Below are 24,890 nucleotides of genomic sequence, written 5' to 3'. Positions count from 1 at the left end.
AATACCAATCTGCCAGCTCCTCATGACAATCTGAAAGTCTCTGCTGTGGGGAGCGATCACATTGATTTTTAATAGAAAAATTAACACTTTAAGAGAGAGCTGGTTGCCTCTATACAAGGATGAAGCAAACCCCATCTGGAGTCCCTCATAACCTTGGTGCAGTCGTTACTCTGTCTACATGAGATGATGTTCCCAAACCTTGTCACTATATAGGATGTCTTTATACATGTTGCACATTACCTGTATATGGAATTGAATGCAGTTGATACTTTAGGGGTAAATTCACATGGAGGAGTTTGGAGCTGATTCTGCCTTCAGATTCCATCTATGTATTCAATGGGTTGTAGTGACTGAAGCAGAATGCTGAAAAATTAAGCGTTATGCTCAATCTTGCTGTGGATCCGGTGGGTGATTTATCCGCAGAACCTGTGGCACGAGACACTCTGCCCAATCATGAGAGGGGGATCAGCAAGTAAAAGTCATGGTGGAAAGCCCAGGACCGGAAAGCAGAGAGGGAACTCTAAGGCCGGGGCCCCACGGGCCGGAAATGCCACGATTTACCCACAGCATTTTACTATACTTGCAAAGCGGATGGGATTCATGCAGTAAAAACCGCAGTGCGGACATGCTGCGGATTTGGAAATCGCAGCATGTCGATTATATCTATGGAAACAACGGCGGCATTCACATAGATATAATTGTAACAGAAAGTCCGTGTTCAAAGCGCTGCGGGAAGAACCGTGATGCATTCCCGCCACGGTCATTCCTGCAGCACTTTAGCGTGGCATTTCCTGCCTGTGGGGCCTTAGCCTAAAGGTGCCCATATACATTACAGCAATGTTGGCCAAATCAACTGTTTTTGGCTGGAACGGACAACTTTTTTTATAGGGCCTCCAGTGACAGATGATGTTGAAGCAAAGAATAATTGGGCATGCTGAATTTTAATACCCAATTCCTTTGTTTTTGGAATTCAGGCAGATTGTTGTAATGGAAAGCGCTACCAAACCATGAAAATCTTCTGCAAAAATACTGTCCACGTGTGTGTGGTTTTTATTGCAGTTTTGCTATATTTAAGATCTTGGTTTTGGATACAAACTATTCCTATATATAATACTAGAAATTGTTTCTACTCTAGATAATAGCCACAATTCTATCACTCCATATGCCGCCATATGCTGTCTCAATACATCACAGTTCTAGACTAAAACCACAGACATAAGATCAGATAAGATAAGATCACTAATTCAAAAAGGATTTCGTCCGGCAATCAGATTATTTAAAATGTAACTTTTACTTCATTAAATATAAAAAAGAAACATATACATGCTCCAGGAAGGTATGTTAAGGTCGTGGCACCACGAATCGCGTGTATATCTAACCTAATAGAAACCCATATCTTACTGATACTGTGGTCATCGGGAAATTCATTCTGAGACTCCCAGGCATTAATAATACATTTTATTTATATAGTGCCAACATATTCCGCAGCACTGTACAATTTGTAGGGTTCAAGTACAGACAAAAATATACATTACAACGAAATAGTCACGTCACACAATGGGACCGAGGGCCCTGCTCGCAAGAGCTTACAATCTATGAGGTAGAGGGGGTGACACAAGAGGTAGCAGGGGCGGCATTCAATAGTGATATACTTCTGGTTATAAAAGCTCTGTCTTCTCATACACAACCAGACATAACTATATTACACTTTGGAACTAGTAATCCATAAAGATGCCCAGTAGCCAAAGTAGGCAACCAACATTCTTGTATACATCTGAAGTTTATACCAAGATCATTCAGAATGCTTTTGTGGACATTAAAGGGACTGTACCAAGGATGAAATGTATCCTATTTTTAGAGGATGTTCCCCATAACATTGAACAGAAGATCGCACATACGCACTGTCACTCCATCCATCTCTAAGAAGCCAAGAACGTTACTGTCACTGTCATATCACTGGTAGTTCCATACAGATAAATGCAGCAGCAATGCACGTGTGACCTGTCACTTCATTTATACAGGACCGCCATTCCCCTAATCAATAGGACCCCCAGCAGTTAGACCTTTACCACCTGGACGCTAGTCCTCTATCCCACGCATAGGGAAAATGTCTTGATGGTAAAACTCCTTTTTCAATATCACCAGAGAAAAATACATGATGGGGAAGGGCAAGATACAATATGTCCCATCATTTTTATTGCGGCAAATATATTTTTTATAGATCTCTTTCCTAACAAGATAGCAAAAGATATTCGGTTCACAGGCTCACAGGTGAATTGTCTTACGCACGGCTTTTGTGGCGGTTACTGTAGATACCTTTATCTCCATTCTCCTTTTTGTTTTTGCAATTCATTTAGAAGAGACCAAAAGGCTAAAAGTTTTAAGTAACAACTAAAATGACAAAAGATCAGACACATCCGGCCTAATGAAAACACTTTCTCCTCCTCCATTTGCACAAATTAATGACCCTAGAGGGAATTTTGCAGACTCATTAATTTACTGTAGACCTTCAATATCTAATTCGGAGCTGGTTCTTCCATGCTTGGGTATACTGGTATAAAGTGGGTGAAGATGCAAAAACTGTAAAAGGCCAACTACAGGATCTGCCCTCGGGGTTGTGCGTTCACATGCCACGTGAACAGGCACATCGGCCACCCCTGCTGAAGGTGGCACTATAGAAGGCCTGGCACTCCTGGCTTGCGGCTGATACCACCCATAATATTAATTGTACAGTACTATTAAGTAGAACTGGTATATTAGATAACTTTATGTTTGAGGTTGGTATTTTTGTTATGTTGGCATTATTTGAGCATTATTGTGGGTTGGTCACTTTATGTTGGTATTGTCTGAGCACTGTATGGTGATATTTACTTACACATTGTCTGGCACTGCCACTTAGGAGCTATACAGTATATACATTTTGCAGTGTATGGTATAGTTGTTATATAGACATGATATATATATTTAATGTATGGTGTGGTATTTTGTACACTATGACCTTACATTAATAGCAAACTCCCCCACAAATTTAGTTTTTTTTCGGGTTTGGGTGGCTCAGGTTCCCTATTCCTTTCGGGTTCAGATAGAACTAGAAAGTGACATTATTATACTGTGGTGTCTCTTCAGATCCCAAAGTATAATAGGTGGAGGCGTAAAAAATTAAAGAACATTTATTCTCACCTTCTCTCAACCCTTTTGTGCCTCCTTGCGGCGTCCTGTCGTCTCGGTGACATAATGCACCCGGGGTCACCGGTGAGGCCTGTGATTGGTCATATCATGACATTTTAGTTTATTCGAGATGAATCCCCAATTTGTGGAAAACCAAACAGTTTGCCATATTCAGGTCAAACCCGGCTTGTGTCTCAGCGGTTCGCTCCATATACATAATATTAGATGGGAGCGTCTACTATGTGCTTTCTGATAACAAATATTTCAATGTAGGAACTGAGCACTTACTAAAGAGTAGAAGGTTGTTACCCTATAGCAGGGCTCAATAACTTCCATTCTTTTCTTCATTTCTGTTCGAGTTCCAAGAATAGCAGAGCATGCTGGGAGTTGTAGTCTCCTTGGCTCTATTGAATTGTGACCATGTGACTGAAGAACAAAGTTGAAACAAGCATGTTATATCTTGGTATGCAATGGAGAGCTGTAGTATATTTGCTCCCTCTCTTCCTAAGATATGGAAGGATATTATGAAGAGATATCAATTGAAGCTCCTGGGCCCCAATACAATAAATGTAATGGGCCTCTACTTATCATGTGCTATCTATATTGCGGTGTCTTTTAATGTTGTAAAGAAGCCTTTGGGCCCCCTGAGGCTCAAGGGGCCCGGTAGTGATTGTTACCACTCTTGTTCCACACGTGGCTCCTGAGGTCTCATTACATAGACCTCATACATTTTTATGAAATCATCAAACATGGATAAAGTGATAGTAAATGGAAAGGTTAGTGATGAAAACAATGTCTTCTTGTAGTTTTACTCCATTTTTCTTTTTTAACCCTTTATGAAAGGCTAATGAAGTAGCCTTGCAAGTTGCACCATATTAAAGGTTTGTGTCTTGAAGACGAATCATGTCCATAGGCCCGATTAGAGAGGAGTTCTTGATCAGGTGGATACAGTCTATCTGGGCATTATATATATTATAATTTCATCCTAAACATCCGGCTTTCCTCAATGATGTAATATAATAGCTTCATTTTTAGGTATCTACAGCGGCTGTACTTTAGTGTATTCCTTCTTTGGGGGATGTTTAGACCTAGGTGTCATAGTGATAGGACATAACTTTGTCCCCCTCTGTCTATATAGATAAAGGTTTAAAGTGACTGTTCAGTCAGAAGCTCAAAAATGATGTATATTAGTACCAATGGAAGGTGAATAGTTAGGAATCCTTCTTTTGTTCCATGTTCTTTATACTCGTCTCCATTAGGACTGAGCTCCGATCTGTGACTACAGTATACCTACAGTGCCTATAGGGAGGCCGAGGTAGCCTAAGACACGTCTCTTGCCTTATCATTGGTTCAGGCTTCTGTTCCCTCCCTCCACACTAGAACTTTGTGCAGATTGGTTTCAGGAAGAGTTCATGTTTTCTATGGCAAAAACAGGATGCTAAACCAGCAGCGAGAAAGAAATGACCATTCAGTAAGAGTGAAACATATACCGAGGCAAAAGAGCCTAAGGCTATATACACACAGACTAATGCATGTCCCGGGTCCATAGTAAAACTGCACAGATGGCACATGGATGATATCCATTCATTTGCGCCAGGCAGAGAGCCCCATACATTGACCTGGGACAATACACGGGCATGTGCAAGGTTCCAATAGAATATGACTGGTCAATGTGCTAGCCATGAAAAACATGGCAGATACAAAGCAGACCTTTCAGTATATGGAGTCTTAGCAAGGTGGACGGTTGCTTTAATATTATGCATTGTGAAATTGAGGAATACAGCATAGATAACAACGCCCATAAAAGAAACAGCTTTGCTACATGTCCCCCTACTAAATATACCATCCATCCCGGTAGGACAGGGTTAAGTCTGCTCCGCTATAATGTCTGGCAGGATGTCAGCAGGAACTGGGATTGCTGCATTATTAATTTTCATTTGTATTTACCACTTGGTTCCATCACAAACCTCCTCGTCCCATTCATCACCGATTGTGTAGATGGAGATTGTGTTCCAAGCCCATCATTATATGTCTACACCATATCCTTGTTTCGTCAACACATTTTGGGGTAATCACATTTTTCATTTAATAGGCACAACTTAAGAAGCCGACCCCCCCTGGAAGAGACAAATGGAATGGTACAGAGATGTATCTAGATCATTCTGACGCTTCTATAGGGGGGGACTCCGCTCAAAAGCAAAAACATACATTTTTTCAGTATAGTTGGATGAATATCAAATAAATTACCAAGCAATAGGTAGAGCAGGTTTTGGGTGGAATGTCATTTATTTCTAGATGTACAGATGTAACCCAAGTTACATTTGAGTTAACCCAAACTTCTGTAATTGGTTAAACTGTCACAGCTTGATATCTCATCACAGAAGACCACAAAGAACATTGCACTTTGTAGAAACATAGTAGAAAAAAAACGCTGCAAAGTGAATGAGATTCTGGCAAATCCCATGCACACATTGTGGGAAAGAAAACGCTTCACAGGCCGGTCATGGCACTTTCCGTTTCCATATTTTTTATCATTATTATTATCATAAAGTATTGACATAGAGCTATATTATATATAAGTTTACAAAATAGTTCCGTGTATTAAATCAAGCATATGTAGGCTAAACCATAAAGTACATCGGTAAGTTAGTATCGTCGTAACTTCGTAATTGCCTGCTACAGACTTGGCAGGCAAACATAAACATAGAAAGGAGAAGAGGTCAGCAAGTAGAAGGAATAAGATACGTAAGCAGTTTGCAAAAAGGGTTTAGCAAGTCAGGACGATATCCAACAATTCCGTAAATTTGCTATTTCTGTTGGTTACATGCATACTTGCATACAGAATGGAAATTCCTCTTAACCTTTTGTCACTTTCATTTGTCACATGGCCTATTTGCAGTTTAGTCCCATTCAAGTGAATGGGGCTGAGCTGCAATACCAAGCAGATCCCTAAAGCATTGTACAGCACTGTGAGGAGGCCACGTGACTTGCCTGAATGCTGTAGTGTCTTCAGATCCCACCGATCAGATATTTGTGACCTCTCCTAACAATAGGTGATTAGTATTACAATTCTGCACACCGATCGATCTGACAACCGCCGGCCCGACGGGAAGGGACCCTCGCTCAGCCGGGTCCAGGGGGTCCGTGCCGGCTACAGCATGGGTTATACCCTTCCCTTCAGCTCCGGAGGCGCGTAACGATCTGCGAGTACCAGCGGCATCTTAAGGCTGTTTCGCCAGAAGACGCCTGCGGCACGTACTGTCGAGGAGGACAAGTGATAGTTTGCCTTTTAACTGTCACGAGAAGCGTCAGAAATGAGGTGCCCAGGGTTCTTCGCCGAATCCGACCCAGCCGGGCTCGCCGTCCGACCCTTGGTTTCGGCTCCTCAGCCGGCCTGGCGCCCAAGCGCTCAGGTTGCCCTCCACATCTCCGTAAGACTGTCCAAGCTTACTCAGCACCCATGCTCGACGACCCCCCTGCCCTGGCCGACGGGCTTCGATGACGGGAGGCGGCATCCGAGCATGGCAAGCCCACGAATAACTATCTTACCTTCCGATGTGCCCAACCAGACGAAACGCACGGCCCAGGCTCCCCGGTCGACTGAAAAAAAAAATAAATTACAATTCTGGAAAACTCCATTCGGTCGGGGCCCCACGTGGTGTAAGTGCTATGGTTTGGCAGGGGTGCAAATGCCACAGCAAAATCCGTGTTATTTTACAACCCTGCAAGGTGGATGGAACTGCATTTCCAACTTTGTGTCTGTGCAAAAAAAAGTGATTTCGCCACTGTATACGAACACCGGTGGTTTGCTTTAAAAACCCATTGAAATGAATGGGTTTTTAAACTGACCGCCGGGAAGCTGTCCCCAATCTGTTTTTCCTGGCTTTTTGGCAGAAACACAAAGGGCGGACAGCGGCGCAAGTGTGAACGCCCCCTTACAAACTTCTTCCAAGCTGCCACATGTGAATATATATCTCTGTATATGTGTTTAAACAGGGCAACCCGTCCAGGACCTGGCTCAGTCTGGTTACTTGGTCCCAGTGACTCAGTTGTGAGGATCTGTAGTATGGTGCCCATATTATGCTGTGGTCCTGTACTGTACCTCAGTGTGTCTCTGATTGTATATATGGTGACACGCAGATATTTTTTTTCTATCAAACTCATTTAGAGTCTTTGAATTTGTGTGAGGCAGCCTAAGGTGCAACCCAGAACATCTACAGATCTGTAATACCAACTTGTAGGGACAGTGTTTGCTGCCATACAGGGCCTAGGCATGTGAAAACCTTAAAGGGGTTCTCCAAGACCCAGGCCTTGCATATTGATCACCTATCATTAAGGGATGCGATGCCTGGGACCTCCACAGATCAGCTATTTGTAGAGACTACAGGATTTAGATGAGCGCTGCATGTTTTCTCTGAACACCAAGCACATAGCCATAAACTGCGCAGGTGCTATGCTTGGTGTTCCAGCTCAGACCCATTTACTTGAATAGGACTGATAGACTCACCCGGACATCACTGTCACCTTAAACAGATGATCTGTAACAGACTACCACTGAACAGATATTGAAACTACAGTGGAACCCAATGGACTCCATTAGAGGTAAGGCTAGGTTCACACCTGCGCTAGGCCCTCTGTCACCCAGGGCTGTCAGAGAAACCAAATGATGAAGAGCCAGACCGCCAAAACAGACTATAATGGGCTCCACCGGGTGTCTGTCGGGTGTCCTCCATTTTTATACCGAAACTGATGGAGAGAAAGTCCTTTGTGCAGAACTTTTCTCTCTGCTGATTTTCGGCAGTTTCTGTGGCGAGTCCCAATACAGATATGAACATAGCCTGAGTGAGATACACTGATCGCAGGCGGCATCTGTTGTACTATATGGTAGTGCTGAACCGAGCCTTGTCTCTGTGTAGATGGGCACATTTATTGTTCCTGAAGATGATATCACCTATTAAAATGTCAGATTAGATTTTGTGAAATTGTATATCTGTAATATAATATACATGGAAATATCAGCCAGCAATAATTGGGAACCAGTACTTAGACATCTCCGTATATCATCAGATCAATAGTCATGGCCTTTCCCAGTGACATTTGTACAAGATGTTACTGATGATGAATCTGTCCTGTGTAGCCTGAGAACATCATGGTGTACTGTAGGGAATGGTCTGTGCTATGACTGACCCAAGAACATATTGTTACACCCTGCAGCCTTGCTGCCTAACACGTGATATTATAGCAGAAAAGCTCCTATCATTTACAATTAACAGGGGGATGAAGTAAGTCCTGGATCATCCAACCTACCGAAATATGAGGAGGGAACACAACCTGCAGGAAAAGTCAGCATGTCAGATCAGTACGTCAGTCCTTCTTCGTACGAACCATCAACCACCAATATATTGGACCAAATTAATAGCTCAGGCATTGGCTATGATAAGTATAACACAATGATTTTGCACAAAGTGGCAAAGGATCACTCACCATACAGCCGGACATATCACAACAGTCTGACAATGAACATTTGCATATAATTTATTAACAATTTCTGGGGAAAATGATCAAAATCATCTTTTTCAGCCAATTACTTTATGTGCATGAGCAGCTTTAGTAAAATGGGGATCCCAATTACCGTTTGTGTCCAACCAGTTGTCTTATGTATGACCTGAACACAACAGATGAAAATATGGCACCACAACAACTGGACCAACAACACCGCTGTCAACATTTACTACTCAGGTGCAAACATATGTGAACACACCTTAAGAATTATCATGGGTCACTGGGATATTCCCACAAGTCATTATTAGAATAAAAACAAAGCCAAGCTGTATCGCAGTCATTACTCTACATGCTGACAGTTTCCAGGTAGCAATGGGGTGTGTGTCTTAATCTGAACAATGTAAAAACATTCCAACTCCACTCAGCTTCCCTGTAGCTCCCCGCAGGGTAAATGATACATTACTGTCTGCTTTGGTTAATAGATGAAGATCCTTAAAGGGGAGTTTTATATCCCAAACATCCTCTGTGCTGCTATACTACAACTATCCAGGTTTATTAGCAGTATTCTCTACCATATACTGTGTAACGCAACTGCCCACAAGTGTGCCAAAGGGGAATACAACCCTCAACATGCTGAACATTTAGTTTTATGACAGCTGGAGAGCCCAAGGTTACAGCTCTAGACATGGACCATAATGTCCGGTTATAAGATTTGGGAGAGCTCGGCCTCTCAGTTCAGCACTCTGGACAGCTCACTACTAGCAATGAGGTCTTTTCTCCAAATACACAAAAGTAACCTTCATGGTGAACGCCATAAGTAATGCTCAGCTCATAGACATCAGACACAAAGATACCGTGTGCATAGACTGTAGAAGAGTAAGCACGTGTAGGTCATGGACATAGAAGGCTATGTATGTATGAGGTTCCTAGGTTCACTATAAAAGGAAGTGAAGACTAGGCATACACTAGGAATACAGTGTTTCTATAGACCCAACATAGAGAAGGCTAAGTATGTAGCAGGTCTGTACACCAGCCTTATAGACATAGAGGGCTACCCGTGCATTAAACCAATAAACCCACCATATTGACACAGAAGCATAAGCTCATATCATTTTATAGATCCACTAAATGGATACAGAAGCAAATGCCTGCAACAGTTCTGTAGACCCACCATATAGGTGTAGAGATCTAAACATGCAGCAGAATGTCCATATAGTCAATATATAGATATAAAAGTATAGGTATCAGGTCTGTGCATGCACCACATAGATGTAATAGGCTAACTATGCAACAGCAGGTCTATACAACCAGCATATACATATAGAAGGCTAAACAGCAGGTCCATACACCCACTATATAGATATAACAGGCTAAACAAGAACAACAGCAGGTCCATATACCCACCACATAGATATAGTAGGCTAACTATGCAGCAGCAGGTCTATACACACAGCATATAAATATAGAAAGCTAAGCATGCAACAGCAGGTCCATACATCCACTATATAGATTTAACAGGCTAAGCATGAAACAGCAGGTCCATACATCCACTATATAGATATCACAGGCTAAGAATGTGGCAGCAGGTCCATACACCCACCATATAGCAGCAGTTCTATAGATTTTTCATATACACAAAAGACTAAGCATGCAGCAGGTGTATAGATCCACCTTTTGTAGAAAACATACACAGGAACATACTTAGAGTTTTACCATTTAAAGCACTACTTGCTAAAGTTTATACCCCTTTGAACCCTTAATCTTTACATCCTTAATCTGTTTTTATGGTCAATATACTTTTTAGTTGGTAGAATTATCTGACAGGTTGGCAATAAGTCTCATGTTGGCATTGGTGCGGGTGGTATGGGTTTGGTTGGTTCCCCAGCGATGCATATTGTTAGCACTGTGGATGGTAACTACATACAGTACTTGTTCTCTCAGTGTTGTTTTATTGGTTTGCTTATTATAACATGAATTTCACATTCTCAGAAAAAGTCGCTGTCAGACGGGTAGCGAACCAGGGAACATAAAAGGATTATTTCTACCTCAAGAGCTCTGCAACCGCTGCAGGCAACATGGATGGCTAAAAGCAGAGGGATTATAATTACATCTCTTCCAATGCTCTTAATTAACTTCATACATATGTATATAGAGGCCTATGTATATATAAATGTATACATCGGCCTGGCTCATATGTATTACACATTACTTAGCTCATGCCTGAAGGCTATATATCTATACAGCTATCTCAAATTACTATTATTATTTTTTCGTGCCATTCATTCCAGAATACTGAGCATATGAAAAGAGTTCACAAATATAACATGAGACAAAACACAAGCACAATAATAGGGAGAGGACTGTGCCAGCAAGGACGCACAAAGGAAGAAGGACAGAGACAGTAGGTCAGGGCAGAAGCTGCTCATATGACAGCATAGAGGCAGCAGCGTGGCTGTAAGTAACGGGGTGGCGGCATACCAGATGCTATGGGACCCAACAACTATGGGGGGCCATTTCCACCGAGATCTAGGGTGCAATTAGTGATAACTATGATTGATGGAAGAGTATATGGAAAGCAGAATGTGCCTCCATTATTTTACTAGGACATAATCTCTGCAAGTGACATCATTATAATTACTTTCTTCATGTGCTGTGATGTCACAGTGTACACAGTGATATTTTTGTTATGATGTCATAGTGGGTATCCCTGTACTGTGACATCACTGTGTGTATTATCCTGTACTGTGACATCACTGTGCTTATTATCTTTGTACAATGACATCACTGTGTGCATTATCCCTGTACTGTGACATCACGGTCTGTATTATCCCTGTACTGTGACATTACTGTGTGTATTATCCCTGTACTGTGACATCACTGTGTATATTATCCCTGTACTGTGACATCACTGTGTGTATTATCCCTGTACTGTGACATCACTGTGTGTATTATCCCTGCACTGTGACATCACTGTGTGTATTATCCTGGTAATCTGATATCACTATGTGCATTATATGTACTTTACAATGTATGATATTCATGTATGTAAATCATGACTCCAAAATAATCCTTCACTTTTCAAGTTCTGAACTAGCTGGTTAAGGTGATCATAGTATTATGGGGCTCTATTATAAGTTTGCTATGCGACCCCATGGTTATTTGGTACACCCCTGGGCCGCAGGGTTAGTGTGGGTTATAGGTGGGTTTTCAACTTGCGTGTGAAGATTTAAATTGTGGAGACCATCTGATGTGTTGGGATAGTGAGTTCCATAGTATGAGGAAGGTACAAGAAAAATCTTATAGCAGTCAAGAGAGCAGAGAAAGAGATCTTGTGAGGACCGGAGACTACACATGGTGAGGTATCAAGAGATGAATGGAGTGGAAAGGTTCACAACAGCCTTGTATGTCATTGTTAATGTGTTGAATTGAATTTTCTGGATCTGGATCAATGTAGGAATTGGGAAGGAGAAGACGAGAGAGTGTGAGACAGCGGTGTGTGAATGGAAGAATGGTTGGTGAGATCTGGGAGAGGGCCAAATCTGTGATGCCAAGGGATGACAGCTTGTAACAGGAGAGAGTCGTCAATTGTGTCAAAGGCAGGGGAAAGATTTATAGAAAGGAGTAAATACTAATACTGTTTGGTTTTGGCAGCTAACAGATCATCAGAAACTTTGGTTAGGGAGGTTTCGGTAAAGTGACTGGTTCAGAAGCCAGATTGTAGCTGGTCAAAAGCTGACTGAGAAGTTGGAAGACAAATCATAGTCACCAGTGAAGAACTGAAATGGGGCGATAACTGGACAAAGATGACATTTTGGGGTGTCTTATTGTCTCAAGCTAATTTTACTATAATGGAAGTGCTGAGAAGACTTGTATATCCCTATTATATATGTAATTTTATGATTCATGTAGTATGAGATCATAGAAATGTGTAACTGGCCAGAATGCAAATCTATTAGAAACCCTATATAACTTCCCTTAGTCTTAATGCACAGAGCTGAGGGTCTCCTGTGGGGGCAACTGATGCTCCTTTCCATTTCAGTGATCATAAAGCAAGTCTTATCCCGCTCTGTGTCATCTGAACAGAATAAATCAGAAGCCCCCATACCAGTGGCGTATCTAGGAATGGCGGGGCCCCGTGGCGAACTTTTGACATGGGCCCCCCCCCAACCGACACTGACGTTGAAGACCTCGACCAACCCCCTCCTCCGCACTCTATTATGTCCCTTAGTAAGCCCTGTACACAGTATTATGTCCATTAGTGGCCCCTGCACACAGTATTATGTCCCATAGCCACCCCTGTACACAGTATTATGCCCCTGAGTGACTCCTGCACACAGTATTATCCCCCATAGTGGCCCCTGCACACAGTATTATACCCAATAGTGGCCCCTGCACACAGTATTATGTCCAGGATCAGCAAGTAAATAGGGCCTGTAACGGCCAATTTAAAAAAAAAGCATCGGTAGCGACTGTCACCGGGCCCCCTAATGGCCTGGGCCCTGTGGCAGCTGCCTCCACTGCCTCTATGGTAGTTACGCCCTGCCCCATACAGGTTAGTACATCAGGGAAGACACTCAGATACTTGGATGGGTTACTCTGAGTGTCCTCCAAATGCATTCTGCTGCAAAATCAGCATCCCCTGGACAGCAAACTCAATCTTATACATGGGACCTAAGACCTACATTGTGAGTTTGACCTCTTGTTTATACAAGAAATACATCAGCGGAGCAAAGACAAGGTCATTGTAATAGGTTCAGGCTCATGTTCAAATTGGGGAAAATTAGTCCAGGGATTGGTAATTTACTAAACTGTCCAGGATTATTACAGATGATGGACCACAGCACGACCCATGAGTAATGTGATCGGAATTAGTGATCAGCCTTCTGGATTGCATCACACCCTCTTCCATTGGTCTCACAGGTCATAACCTGTGCTATGGAGGTTGGCTTTACTATAGTCAGATCCTTATAGCACCGGTAAACAATTACCTGTGAGATCGAGAAAGGAGGGAGGATGTGGAGTGACCTGTGGCGCTGAATGTCGCTTTGAGACACATGACACGGTGGGTTGTGATGTGGCCAGGTCCATCATCTGCAATAACCACAGACAACATAAGCAGAACTCTTGATGTGTTTTTTTTAAATTCCTCATATAATAAACCTTCTACAGCTTTCTTTTCATTATTTTATAGTTTACTAGTATTCCTCTGCTATTCCTCCTGGAAATGAATGAAAATAAATTTTGGGGTGACCCCATTGAATCATTATTCTTCCAAGAGACATAACAAAGGCAGAGGACAATGCGCAATTCTAAGTAAATGTGCATTGGCATTACATAGTGACCACTAGTTACTGCCCAGGTGACCTTTAATTGTGTATTTTTGTCATTTCCTTGACATTGTTATTGTCTCTGTATTTTGCAGTTTCACTTGTAAACATTGTGCACCTCCCCCCATTTACTTGCATGCGTAAATAACCACAAAAGTGCCAAAACTAATGTAAATGGATTCATTAGTGTAATAGACGATTGTGTAAGCAACGTCCGTATCCGCCCTGCGGCCATCATCCTGCCATAAATCCTTATGATCTCCCCCGAGGCCTCTGCATAGAGACGCCCCAATAGTCATTTATCTTTTTTAAGAGGATTCAGGATGAAGTCATAGACAGACCACTTTATAACCCTGAGAGAAGACCTTTCCCCAATGGGAGCTGCTTCTACCTAGCAACATTGCAAGTCAATTGTCTCTGCCTTGGTAACAGCCTTGGCATTCTAGCATGGGCACAGTGTACAGCCTGGCGCTAGCCTTCCCGCTGCGTCTCTCTTGTATTATGCCACTTTAATAGCCATTAATTACCCTCTGAAAATAACCTGCCCCAACCCTAAGGCACAAGAGCGACAACACAATCCCCATATGGCGTACTAAATGAATAGTCAGGAGTGTGACTGTGCCGCATTCTGAAAGGTTACACATAATAACATTGTTTTGTCGTCTCCCCGTACTTTACATTTTCTCCGAACAGTTTAATTGGAGGTTTTCATCCGGTGATTTCCCCGTATTGCGGTTATTCGCTTTATGCATACAATTCTATGGTGTTTTGACTATAAGTTTATGGAATATAAAGTGCCCAAATAGACTCTAAGGCTTCATGCCGACAACTGTACGCATGAGCCATAAAAAGGGATAACCTATGGACACATACATTTCTATAGCCCCATACACATATCCATAGTTTTCATACATCAGCGTCCGGGCCGAAGAAATGAGCTACAAAATATGGAGCAGGTCTTATTCCTGTCTTGTTTTGCAACTCAGTCCATTCATTCAAGTGTATAGGTCCATAAAAACCGGGATAGCACATAGATTCCAATGCATGTGCTAGTTTACAGGTCCTACAGTCATATGCATATACAGTGGCGTAACTTAAAGTCTTGTGGGCCCCGGTGCAATCTTTTGTCCGGGGCCCCCTACCTCATACTTATAGTGAATTATTGATAGTGATGGTTATGGGTGTTAAGGAGTTTAATCCCCCTTAGTGTGGTTCCGGTAATCCGTGGGTCTCCTTGGTTTATGGACCAGATGAAAGCTGCAATCTTAATACTGATGCCAGTGCTTATGCTCAAGTTACACCCCTGTGCATATAGTTCTAGGCCTCATGCATACGATAAACCCATTCATTTCTATGGGACCATACACACAGCTGTTGGTCATGTCGTGTACATGGACTGCAAATTACGAAGCAGTTTCCTATTCTTGGCCCCATTTGTGGCACATACAGGTGTAGGGGATCATACAAGTCTTATTGCGGATCCGTAATTGCAGATGAATCTGTATTTGTGGACAGTAAAAACCACTACAGTAATGCGCATGTGCCCTATAGATGAGGATACAGGACATGGGTCTATCCCAATTCCATTAGTAATCTCATGAAAAACGGTGGTCCCAATCCCTCTTAGGAATGAAGCGATAGGTCCACCACTGATCCATTTATTCTCTATGGGACTGCCAGAGATGGCTGAGAAGTAACTTTCTCCTGCAGTCCCATAGACAGTGAATGGAGTTCCATCTTGCCTATGTGACTTGCCTATCCGTTCACATGACATAACGGGAACATTTTATTCTGGGGCTCAGTGCTGGAATTTAATTCAGGATTTTCTGGACAACAGGTGGGTCCCCCTTATCGAACTGGTCTCTATAGTTGAGAATGGAGGGCCCAGCCAGGTTCGGCTGACTATAGTATAATGTATGTTACATGGTTGGCTCCTCGTATACTAAATCGAATGATACTTGGAAGTCTCTCTTTGTGTCCTTTCATCATATTATGAGGCTTCTGTATCTGATATATCTCATATTCCATTACATTTAGCAATAATGATAAATGACATCCTCTCCGCCAGCCATAATGCTCATATTTGGTAGGAGACATTGTGTTATGTTTCTACCTTTCTGCCTACTAAAATAGTATCACATAAACTAGAGGATGCTGTGGCGGGGGATGAGAGTGTAATGACGTTGTCCTCATTCTTGGACAATGAAGAACCTTTTAGGGATGATTGTACAGTCTAGTCCTGCAGGTACAAGTTGCATTATATTTATCAGGGGTGACTTTTACTAATACATAAGCTTTAATGTGTCTACATGCATCAACTAGGAGGGCTTAACCTTTTAAAACTGCATCTGAAATAATCCCTGGCAAATTTGGGCTCTGGTACAAGGATGTGATAATCCCTCTGCTGTATGCTACTGCTGAATGATGATGAGAACTTGGAGCACAGGCAGAACTGGGTCAAGATGCCCTTCTCCTTCTCCTAAGGAGTCTACCCAAGGTGTAGTGTTCTCAGTGTTAGTCTCTCTTTATGCTGAATGTGAAGTCTGTTCAGTAGATGGCATGTTATAGAGCAGGAGGGGCTGAGCAGATTGATGTATGGGTTAGTAGGAAAAGATTCAGTATATATCTCCCATTCTTCCCGGATTTAGCGGGACAGTGCTGAATTCTGGGTGCTGTCCCAATTGTCAGGAGGTATGTTCCAGCTTTCATTGTTGAAAACAGTGGTGGAGCAGGAAGCTATCAACTCCCTGCTTTACCATTTGGCCTCTGTCTCTTCTCCACAAGCAGAAGTCACTTTAGTGATGTCACTTACATTGCGCCATCTACTCCCTGAAGACTCCAGCAGTGAACCGGGTGTGGTGAGTATTAGTGTTTTTATGTGTTTGTTTGATATTGTGGGGGCACCAGCAGAGGGACATAATCCTGTGGGGCAACTACAGGGGGAATTTATACTGTGGGGTCAGATGGAAGAGGACATAAAACTGTGAGGGCAGTTAGAGGGGGACATTAAAATATGGGGACAGTTGGAGTCAACATTAAACTGTGGGAGTAGTTCAGGGCAGGCATTAAAATGTGGGGCAGCTGAAGGAGGATTTATACTGTGGTGGCAACTGAAAGGGGGATAGCTGGAGGGCAGCATTAGGCTGTGAAGGCAACTGGAGGGGGACAATATAATTTACTTTGTGGGGGCACAAAGAGAAATGGGTGGAAGTGGATGGGGCTAAATTTGCAGAGGTGCGTGTAGTGAACCACTTATTCTGTCCCTCTTTCAGTCCTTTGAAAATTAGGATGTATGAGTAAGGGGGCATTGATACTTGCGACTGGTATCCGCCCTGTGCCATCCCGCTGGATTTTTGTCCTCAGCCCCAAGAAACTGGACAGAGGATGTCTTCCTGGCGGTTAGCTTTATAACCCATTCATTTGAATATACATTTATCACTCTCATTGTTTTCTCCACTGCCATACATATGAGTGTGGCTGTGCCTGGTACTGCAGCTCATTACTATGTATATGTCAGCTCCAGCTAATATCACTCTCATTGTTGTCTTTACTGCCATATATAAGAATGTGGCTGCGCCTGGTACTGCAGCCCATTACTACTTATATGTCAGCTCCAGCTAATATCACTCTCACTGTCTTCACTGCTTTCCTTTTCTGTGTTGTTTGATTTTGCTTTTTAAGATTCTCTGGAAGGGGGTGGTAAAATGTGGGTGGAGTAGGCAATGGGTTTATCTCCTGAAAACAGCCATCTGTCCTCCCTCTGTCACAGATTACAGAGTAAATTCTCAGCAGAAGTGTGACACATGTGATTCTGCATGTTCCATAGAATATACATATTACTTCACCCCATGGGACAGCCATCTGAGCCCAGGACAGGTTGTCTGCGTTAGACGGACCCCAATTGTCTGTTATTTTATACCCTGAGTGAGTAATTCATGTCGTGGGCACCATATGACTGATCAATCATGTGAATGGCATTAGGGAATATGGGGAATGTGTATACAGCATACATCACAGACTATGCTTGTCTACACACTGCAGGCGGGCACCAGTCTTATTATTTGTAGGTAGAAGGCATTTGGGTTTTTTGTGTTTGTTTCATGTTGTGGTGAGTCCTACAGTGCTATATGTCTTTCAGATGTGGTGTACAACAAATAAAAGGAATATATATATATATATATATATATATATATATATATATATATATGATATATATGTGCAATGGTTGTGGCAGCTTTGCCATGGAGATGTTTTGCCAACCATGTGTTGTGTATGATAAGATATGTAGGCATTCTGCAATGAATCTGTAGGTGTAGCGTGCTGCTTTACGTATCTGTATTCTTGTATTAATAGAACTAGCACAGTAAGGGCACATTCACACCACATTTTATTTTTTGCCATAGGCTGGATTCACACATAGTACTTTGCTAAGTATTCAGTGTTTTTCCAGTTGAGTTTTTTTTATTGCATTTTTATTTTATCTCCTAAACCATTGCACTGTACAAAGTAAAAAAAAAAAAAAACCCACCAAAAATAAAATAAAACCAGAGATCACTACCTGGCCCTGGAGCTTGTGGGGGCCCCAAGGCCTCAATATAAGAAGCATAAATATTATATATAGCACATGATATGTGGGGGTCCCTTTGCATTATTTTGCATTAGGAATATATAGAAGTCTCTGCATGGGGTTTTTTACATGCAGTTTAAAAAGATGAAAAATTGCGTTTTAGGCTGGGGCCCCATGTGGCGGAAAAAGCCGCAGCATTTTACAGTCACAGCAAAGTGGATATGATTCTAGCAAATCCCATGCCCACTTTGTGGTAAAATACGCAGGGCGGACACGTGGCGATTTCCAAAACCGTGGCAGATTTGGAAATCGCAGCATGTCAATTATATCTACGGAAACGACGGGGGTTTCCCTATAGATATAAGTGAAGCAGAAAGTCCACAGAAGAAACCTCTGCAAACTTTCTTTGCAAAGTGCTGAGGCAAGAACCACGATGTATTGCCACCACAGCAGCACTTTTTTTGCTGCGGGTTGCGATGTGGGACCTTTTTTTTTGTTTATTTGTTGTTGTTTTTTTAATGTAGATTGTGAGCCCCACATAGAGCTCACAATGTCCATTTTTTCCCTATCAGTATGTCTTTGGAATATGGGATGGAAATCCATGCAAATACAGGGAGAACATTCAAACTCCTTGCATATGGTTTTATGCCCTTGGCAGGATTTGAACACCAGGACTCCAGCGCTGCAATGCTAACCACTGAGCCACTGTGTGGCCCCTGGAATATCTGCTTTGTGCACCACATGCAAAACCCTATTCAGTGGCATACTAGACAGGATCCATAGACTGCCATGATGACATTTGTTTTCTTGCACTTTATACATGTTGTTACATTTTCCACCAAATGCTTACTAATATCTCTTTATTTCATATCATTATTAATATCTTATCACTCTATGTTATTGATATATGTATTGATATTTACTAAGTAAGTTGCATAGATCTTTCTCTATATTATTGGCAAGTGCCACCTTACTTCCACGTCCTTCCTCTTTGGTTTACCGTATAGGATGTGTTGGTATGAGTTTTTTGGAACTTTACTAAGTTTTGCAGTCATCTCTACAGCTAACCTTTCAATAGCTTGACAGTGTCCAAGTTATTTCCCAATACTTTAGGGTCTGTTTTATGACCACACAATTGACAGATTTATGAAGGCTGGACTTTTTTGTAAAGGTCTCTAGTGTTGAGTTTTTGAAGTAACTCTCCAGGGAAGGAGGTTGTTCCCGCCATCTTAGAGAACTAAGCACGCATCTTCTGTGGATATAGACTTGCTCCAATCCTTCTGTCTCTTCATGTAATCCCAGACAGACTGGATGATGTTGAGATCAGGGCTCTGTGGGGGCCGTATCATCACTGTCAGGACTCCTCCTCTAAAGGGCAAAGGTCACACCAAATATCGATGGGATTACATTTCTCTTTTGTTCATTCACTTCATTTTAGTAATTGATAAAAATAAACTATTAACCCTTCTATTTCTCAAAGCATGCGCAGCATTTTTTCCGCAACGTTCTTGATTCTTAAAAGGAGTTATATAGGATTTATGAATATCAGTACAATATTACTAGAGCGGTCATGTTTTCTAATATACATTACTATAGAGCAATCCTCTGGGGGCTTATCTTGGGGACAGCTGAGCAGGCAGTGGGGTTTCTGTATGTTTGTTCATACTGTCTCTATGCAGATGAAATACAGGGCCGTGTCCATGAGACTGTCCTCTATAAAGGAGTGTGTGTTTTCTACTAGTCCTCTAGACCCTGTGTATTATGTGTCCTGCATTGGTTGCAGAGCATTGCATACATGTATATTTGCCTTTATAGAGCTTTTTATATTTGTGATCCTGTGCATGTAATGTCTTCCATCCTGTAATGCCGTGTCTGTAAATCTGCAAATAAATTGGCCGCCACTCAGAAGTTGTGACATGTACAGCGGAGCAGCTGGGTTCAGCTGGGGTGGCATGTGCGCCTTGGTTTGGCAGTGATAGGTGTGTTGGGTTGGCAGCAGCTGTGCTTATACATGTAATATGGGGAGCCGTGCGAGCATCCATTGCCTGTCTGTGTCCTAGCAACTCCAGAGATGCTGCAATCCTGGAAAGGAGGAGGCGACAGAGCGGTGGGAATTGTGTGCAAGTAACTGATTCACTGCCATGCTGAGGCCTTCATATGGTGATTTGTCATCTGACATCTTCTCATTACACAAGATGGGAGTCGTGATGCTGGATTTATTGTTCCAATTTCTATAAATGTCACTAAATAAACAGTACAAATAGTCCTGGAGACATTTCACGATGACAAACTCTGTCCTGGATCGTTCCTCAAAGACAAAAACACCTCGGCCTATACCAGCTATGTATTTTGTCCATCCTTCTTCTTCCTTGGAAAATGGCCAGAGCCTTAGGCTGCCTGAGACTTCTGCCTCAAATGGAAACCAGATCCCCAATGAGATGCTCATAGAGGGTTAACAAAGTGGGCACTAAAAGTTTATAGAGACCCCAAGTCAGATATGATTGCACCATATCAACTGCCCACATGAATTGGACACAAAGGTAGCACCACAAGATCGTACAGGCCATTTTGTTGGGTTGTGCCTTCGGACAGTAATGGTGGGATATAGTGCAGTCTATGTAGCATGGCTCACACATGTACTGTCTGTTAGCCATGGCCTTTGGGCACAAAAATTTAAAGGAGAATTCCAGTAACAAGAACTGGCCTCCAATCTAAAGGACAGGGGGTGACCTGCTGACTTGTGCGTGTCCAACCACAAGAACAAGTGTCTTGGACCTTTGTTTGAATGGATTGGCAGGTCATTCATTTCAATGGGACTGCCAGAGATAGCTGATCCAGTGTAGTGGGTACCTATGGTGGTCACATTAAAATGTGCCTATGTGCAGCATTTGAGGGGATCCATGTTTCTCTACAGCTGGGCGGAAGCTAAGACCCTCAGAAATGTAGTGTTTGTTTGCCACAGTTGCCCCCACAAGCCAAAGGATTTTCTGAGATTAGGAGCAGATCTGTCACATGACGGACACCACAGTGTCCATTGATGGTACTTTGGAACTTTTTTTTTTTACAAGCGCTTGAAGAGGTTGAAGGACACTGCTCTAGATCTGGGAGATAAAATTCACGTATTGTACCTGCAAATTCTGAATTTAGTGATGTGCTGTAGAGGATTCCATAGGGCTCACTCAGTTATAGAGGACCCATCACTTCTCTTAGGGTGGGAACACACTACTGTTATTATTATCCGTTGTTCTTATCCAGCACAGGGTGAGAGCAATGGCCATTAAACAACAGATGTAAATGGAGCCCCCTCCATCTACAGTCTGCATTTACTCTAATGTAAAAAAGAAAACACAGAGGTTTTCTTCCGTTAAGTTTTTTTATACTTTTTCTTCCATTACAAAAGTAAGCCAACATGACGGGAGAAAGTGTCTGCCATATTGTTTACATTAGAGTCAGTGGGGCTGGACACGGATGCAGGTTGGTCCATCTGTGTCCATTATTCTATTGACATGTCCTATGATGGACGAGAGCATTGGATGTTCACAATAGTAGTGTGAACGTTACCCTAACGTTGTTTTTTTTGTACATACTTGTATTTCCTATGATATGACAGTTCTGGGTCACCTTTTTTCTTATCTCGGCATTATGTTGTTCCTCTGTTCTTACTCCTGAATATTTTTGAATAAGGCTGGGTTCACGGCTGCATCAGAGTCCATCGCAGAAACTGCAGAAAATTGGCAGAAAGAAAAGTCCTGCACGGAACAGGAGTTTTAAGACAGCGGGCGCCATTATAGCCAAAGGGGTCTCTATGTATAACCGCTGTTTTAACAGTCTGACTCTCTGTTATTCAGGTTCTCCGACAGAACCGAAGGACAGAGCCTGGCACTAGTGGGACTCTTGCATAAGTAGACAATTGGGTATTAACATCCCCCTTAGGGGGCATTCACACGGAGTAAAGTGGCGCTGATTCTGCCATAACTCACAGCAGAATCAGCGCTGATAAAAAGACTCCCATTGACTTCAATGGGTTCCGTTTTCCACACAGAACACATTGAAGTCAATGGGAGACTTTTTATCAGCGCTGATTCTGCCATGAGTTATCATGGCAGAATCAGCGCCACTTTACTCCTTGTCAATGCCCCCTTAGTCTGGCACGGTCAGCACTGATTGGACAGAGACCACATCCCCAAATGGTACCACCCAGTTGTCAATTTATTCGTAAATGCCCAGGAATAATAATAGAGGAGCTGCACAATGGAGCGTTATGAGAAAAATATTCGGCAGAAGAATTACTTTATAAAAAATACCCATATTTATTAAAACAGGTGCTCTTTAACCCTTTAAATACACATTGTCACCATCTTATAAAGGTGCTTAACGCTTATTTTATAAGTCACTGATTAAAATAGACATACACATCATAAAATGCATTCACTGTTCCTGACTCTTATATAGTTAGGACTTGTATATGCAGAGATTTGCAAACCTCCAGCATGTAAACAGTTAAGTCCCTGTCCTCTGTGCAGACAGCACATTCAGCACAGCTCATAACCTGGTGCCAGTTACTCAACGTTAGATTTATAGTATAATTTTGATGTGCTGAGGCGTGCATTTTAATGGCATGTGAATGTGCAGTTCTGGGACAACAGGCTGATCTCACAGCTTTAATCCTCTCCGCAGACCATTCTGATGGAGCAGGGAGGCCGGACTCACAGGCTCATCACCATCATTGTGCTAAGTGCTTGGACCAGAAAGCGCCAGAGTGATGTACGCAGATATAATGTACCGGGAGAAAGACTAATGTGGTTACATTCTGGCTCTTAGGAACGCATCATGTTTAATGACTAATAGCCAAGTCCGGATTTACTTTTAGGTTTTCCTGCGCGGCCCTATAATCCTTAAAGGGGAAATCCACAAATTGTTCTTCTAATATATCATAGAAAAAATCACTTTGTTGAAATCTGACCATGACTTAGTCCTAGAATGGAAATATATTAGGCTGAGGCCCTACAATATAGCTACAGAAGCAATGGGGAACATATCGGAAGTTCTTATGCCTCTGTCTTCTGCTCAATCCACTCCTGGCTTTGGCTGCGTTTCCGCAACATGGTGCCTCAGCCTAAAGCTAAGGCCCCATGAGACGTCCTGCAGCAAAAAAGCGCTGCGGAAAAAAATGCGGCGGAAACGCATCACACTTTTTCCCGCAGCGCTTTAGGCCTTGTTCACTTCTGCATTGGTATTCCATCTGGGGGAATCCGCATGAGGACTCCCCGAGCGGAATACCGAACGCAACCGCTAGCGGTGTGCCAGTGAAAGCACACAGACCCCATAGACTATAATGGGATCCATGTGCTTGCCGCCAGATCTCTGCAGGGGTAATACGGACAGGAAAGTAGTTCACAATCAACTTTCCTGCCCGCATGATTCGTGCGGGCAGAGCGGGGCAAGCACACGGACCACATTATAGTCTTTCACTAGCACACCGCTTGCAGTTGCGTTTGGTATTCCGTTCCGGGGGGTCCTCATGCCGACTCCCTGAACGGAATACCGAACGCAGATGTGAACGAAGGGTCACACAGAAAGTTTGCGGAATTTTCCTCTGCGGACTTTCTGTTACAATAATACCTATGAGGAAATCGTTGGCGTTTCCATAGGTATAATTGACATGCTATGATTTCCAAAACCGCGACAGTTTTGTAAATCGTGGTGTGTCCACACTGCATTTTTTTTCCGCAATGTGGGCATGGTATTCTAGCGAATCCCATCCACTTTTCCCTTACTGTAACAAGGCTGTTTCCCATACCTCCCAACCGTCCCGATTTCCGCGGGACAGTCCCGATTTGGGTGACATGTCCCACGGTCCCGGTTGGAGGGAGGTATGTCCCGATTTCAACTCAGATCTGCGTCCAGAGGACGCAGATCTGAGTTGAACACATATGCGGCTGAAGCAAGGAGCTGACACAGGTCAGCTCCTCGCTTCGCCGCTGCCCGCCTCTCTCCCTGACACATGCGGCTGAAGCTGCTCGCGTGCTCGCTTCGCTGCTGCGTCTCTCTCTCGCTGACACATGCGGCTGAAGCGAGGAGCTGACCTGTGTCAGCTCCTCGCTTCGCTGCTGCCGCCGGCTCCTGGTTTGTAGACGCGATGTACAAGCCAGGAGCCGGTGGCAGCGGCGAATCGAGGAGCTGACACAGGTCAGCTACTCGCTTCAGCCGCATGTGTCAGCGAGAGAGAGACACAGCGGCGAAGCGAGCACGCGAGCAGCTTCAGCCGCATGTGTCAGGGAGAGAGTGGCGGGCAGCGGCGAAGCGAGGAGCTGACCTGTGTCAGC

The 24,890-nt window shown here is 43.0% G+C and overlaps 2 protein-coding genes across 3 annotated transcripts in view; both read left to right on the top strand.

The window, feature by feature from the left end:
• The window catches only part of FIGLA (folliculogenesis specific bHLH transcription factor), a 31,979-nt gene extending 25,309 nt beyond the window's left edge, over positions 1 to 6,670 (top strand). The window contains exon 5 of the mRNA XM_075275806.1: positions 6,350 to 6,670. Within this exon, the coding sequence (XP_075131907.1) occupies positions 6,350 to 6,670 (321 nt within the window). The remainder of the gene's footprint in view (positions 1 to 6,349) is intronic.
• The window catches only part of ADD2 (adducin 2), a 60,990-nt gene that overhangs the window by 3,305 nt on the left and 32,795 nt on the right, over positions 1 to 24,890 (top strand). The gene's annotated exons all lie outside the window — the stretch shown is intronic.

The sequence above is a fragment of the Leptodactylus fuscus genome, chromosome 5, assembly GCF_031893055.1.
Source record: "Leptodactylus fuscus isolate aLepFus1 chromosome 5, aLepFus1.hap2, whole genome shotgun sequence".
Classification (NCBI taxonomy): domain Eukaryota; kingdom Metazoa; phylum Chordata; class Amphibia; order Anura; family Leptodactylidae; genus Leptodactylus; species Leptodactylus fuscus.
This window is presented reverse-complemented; position numbering and strand designations above follow the sequence as displayed.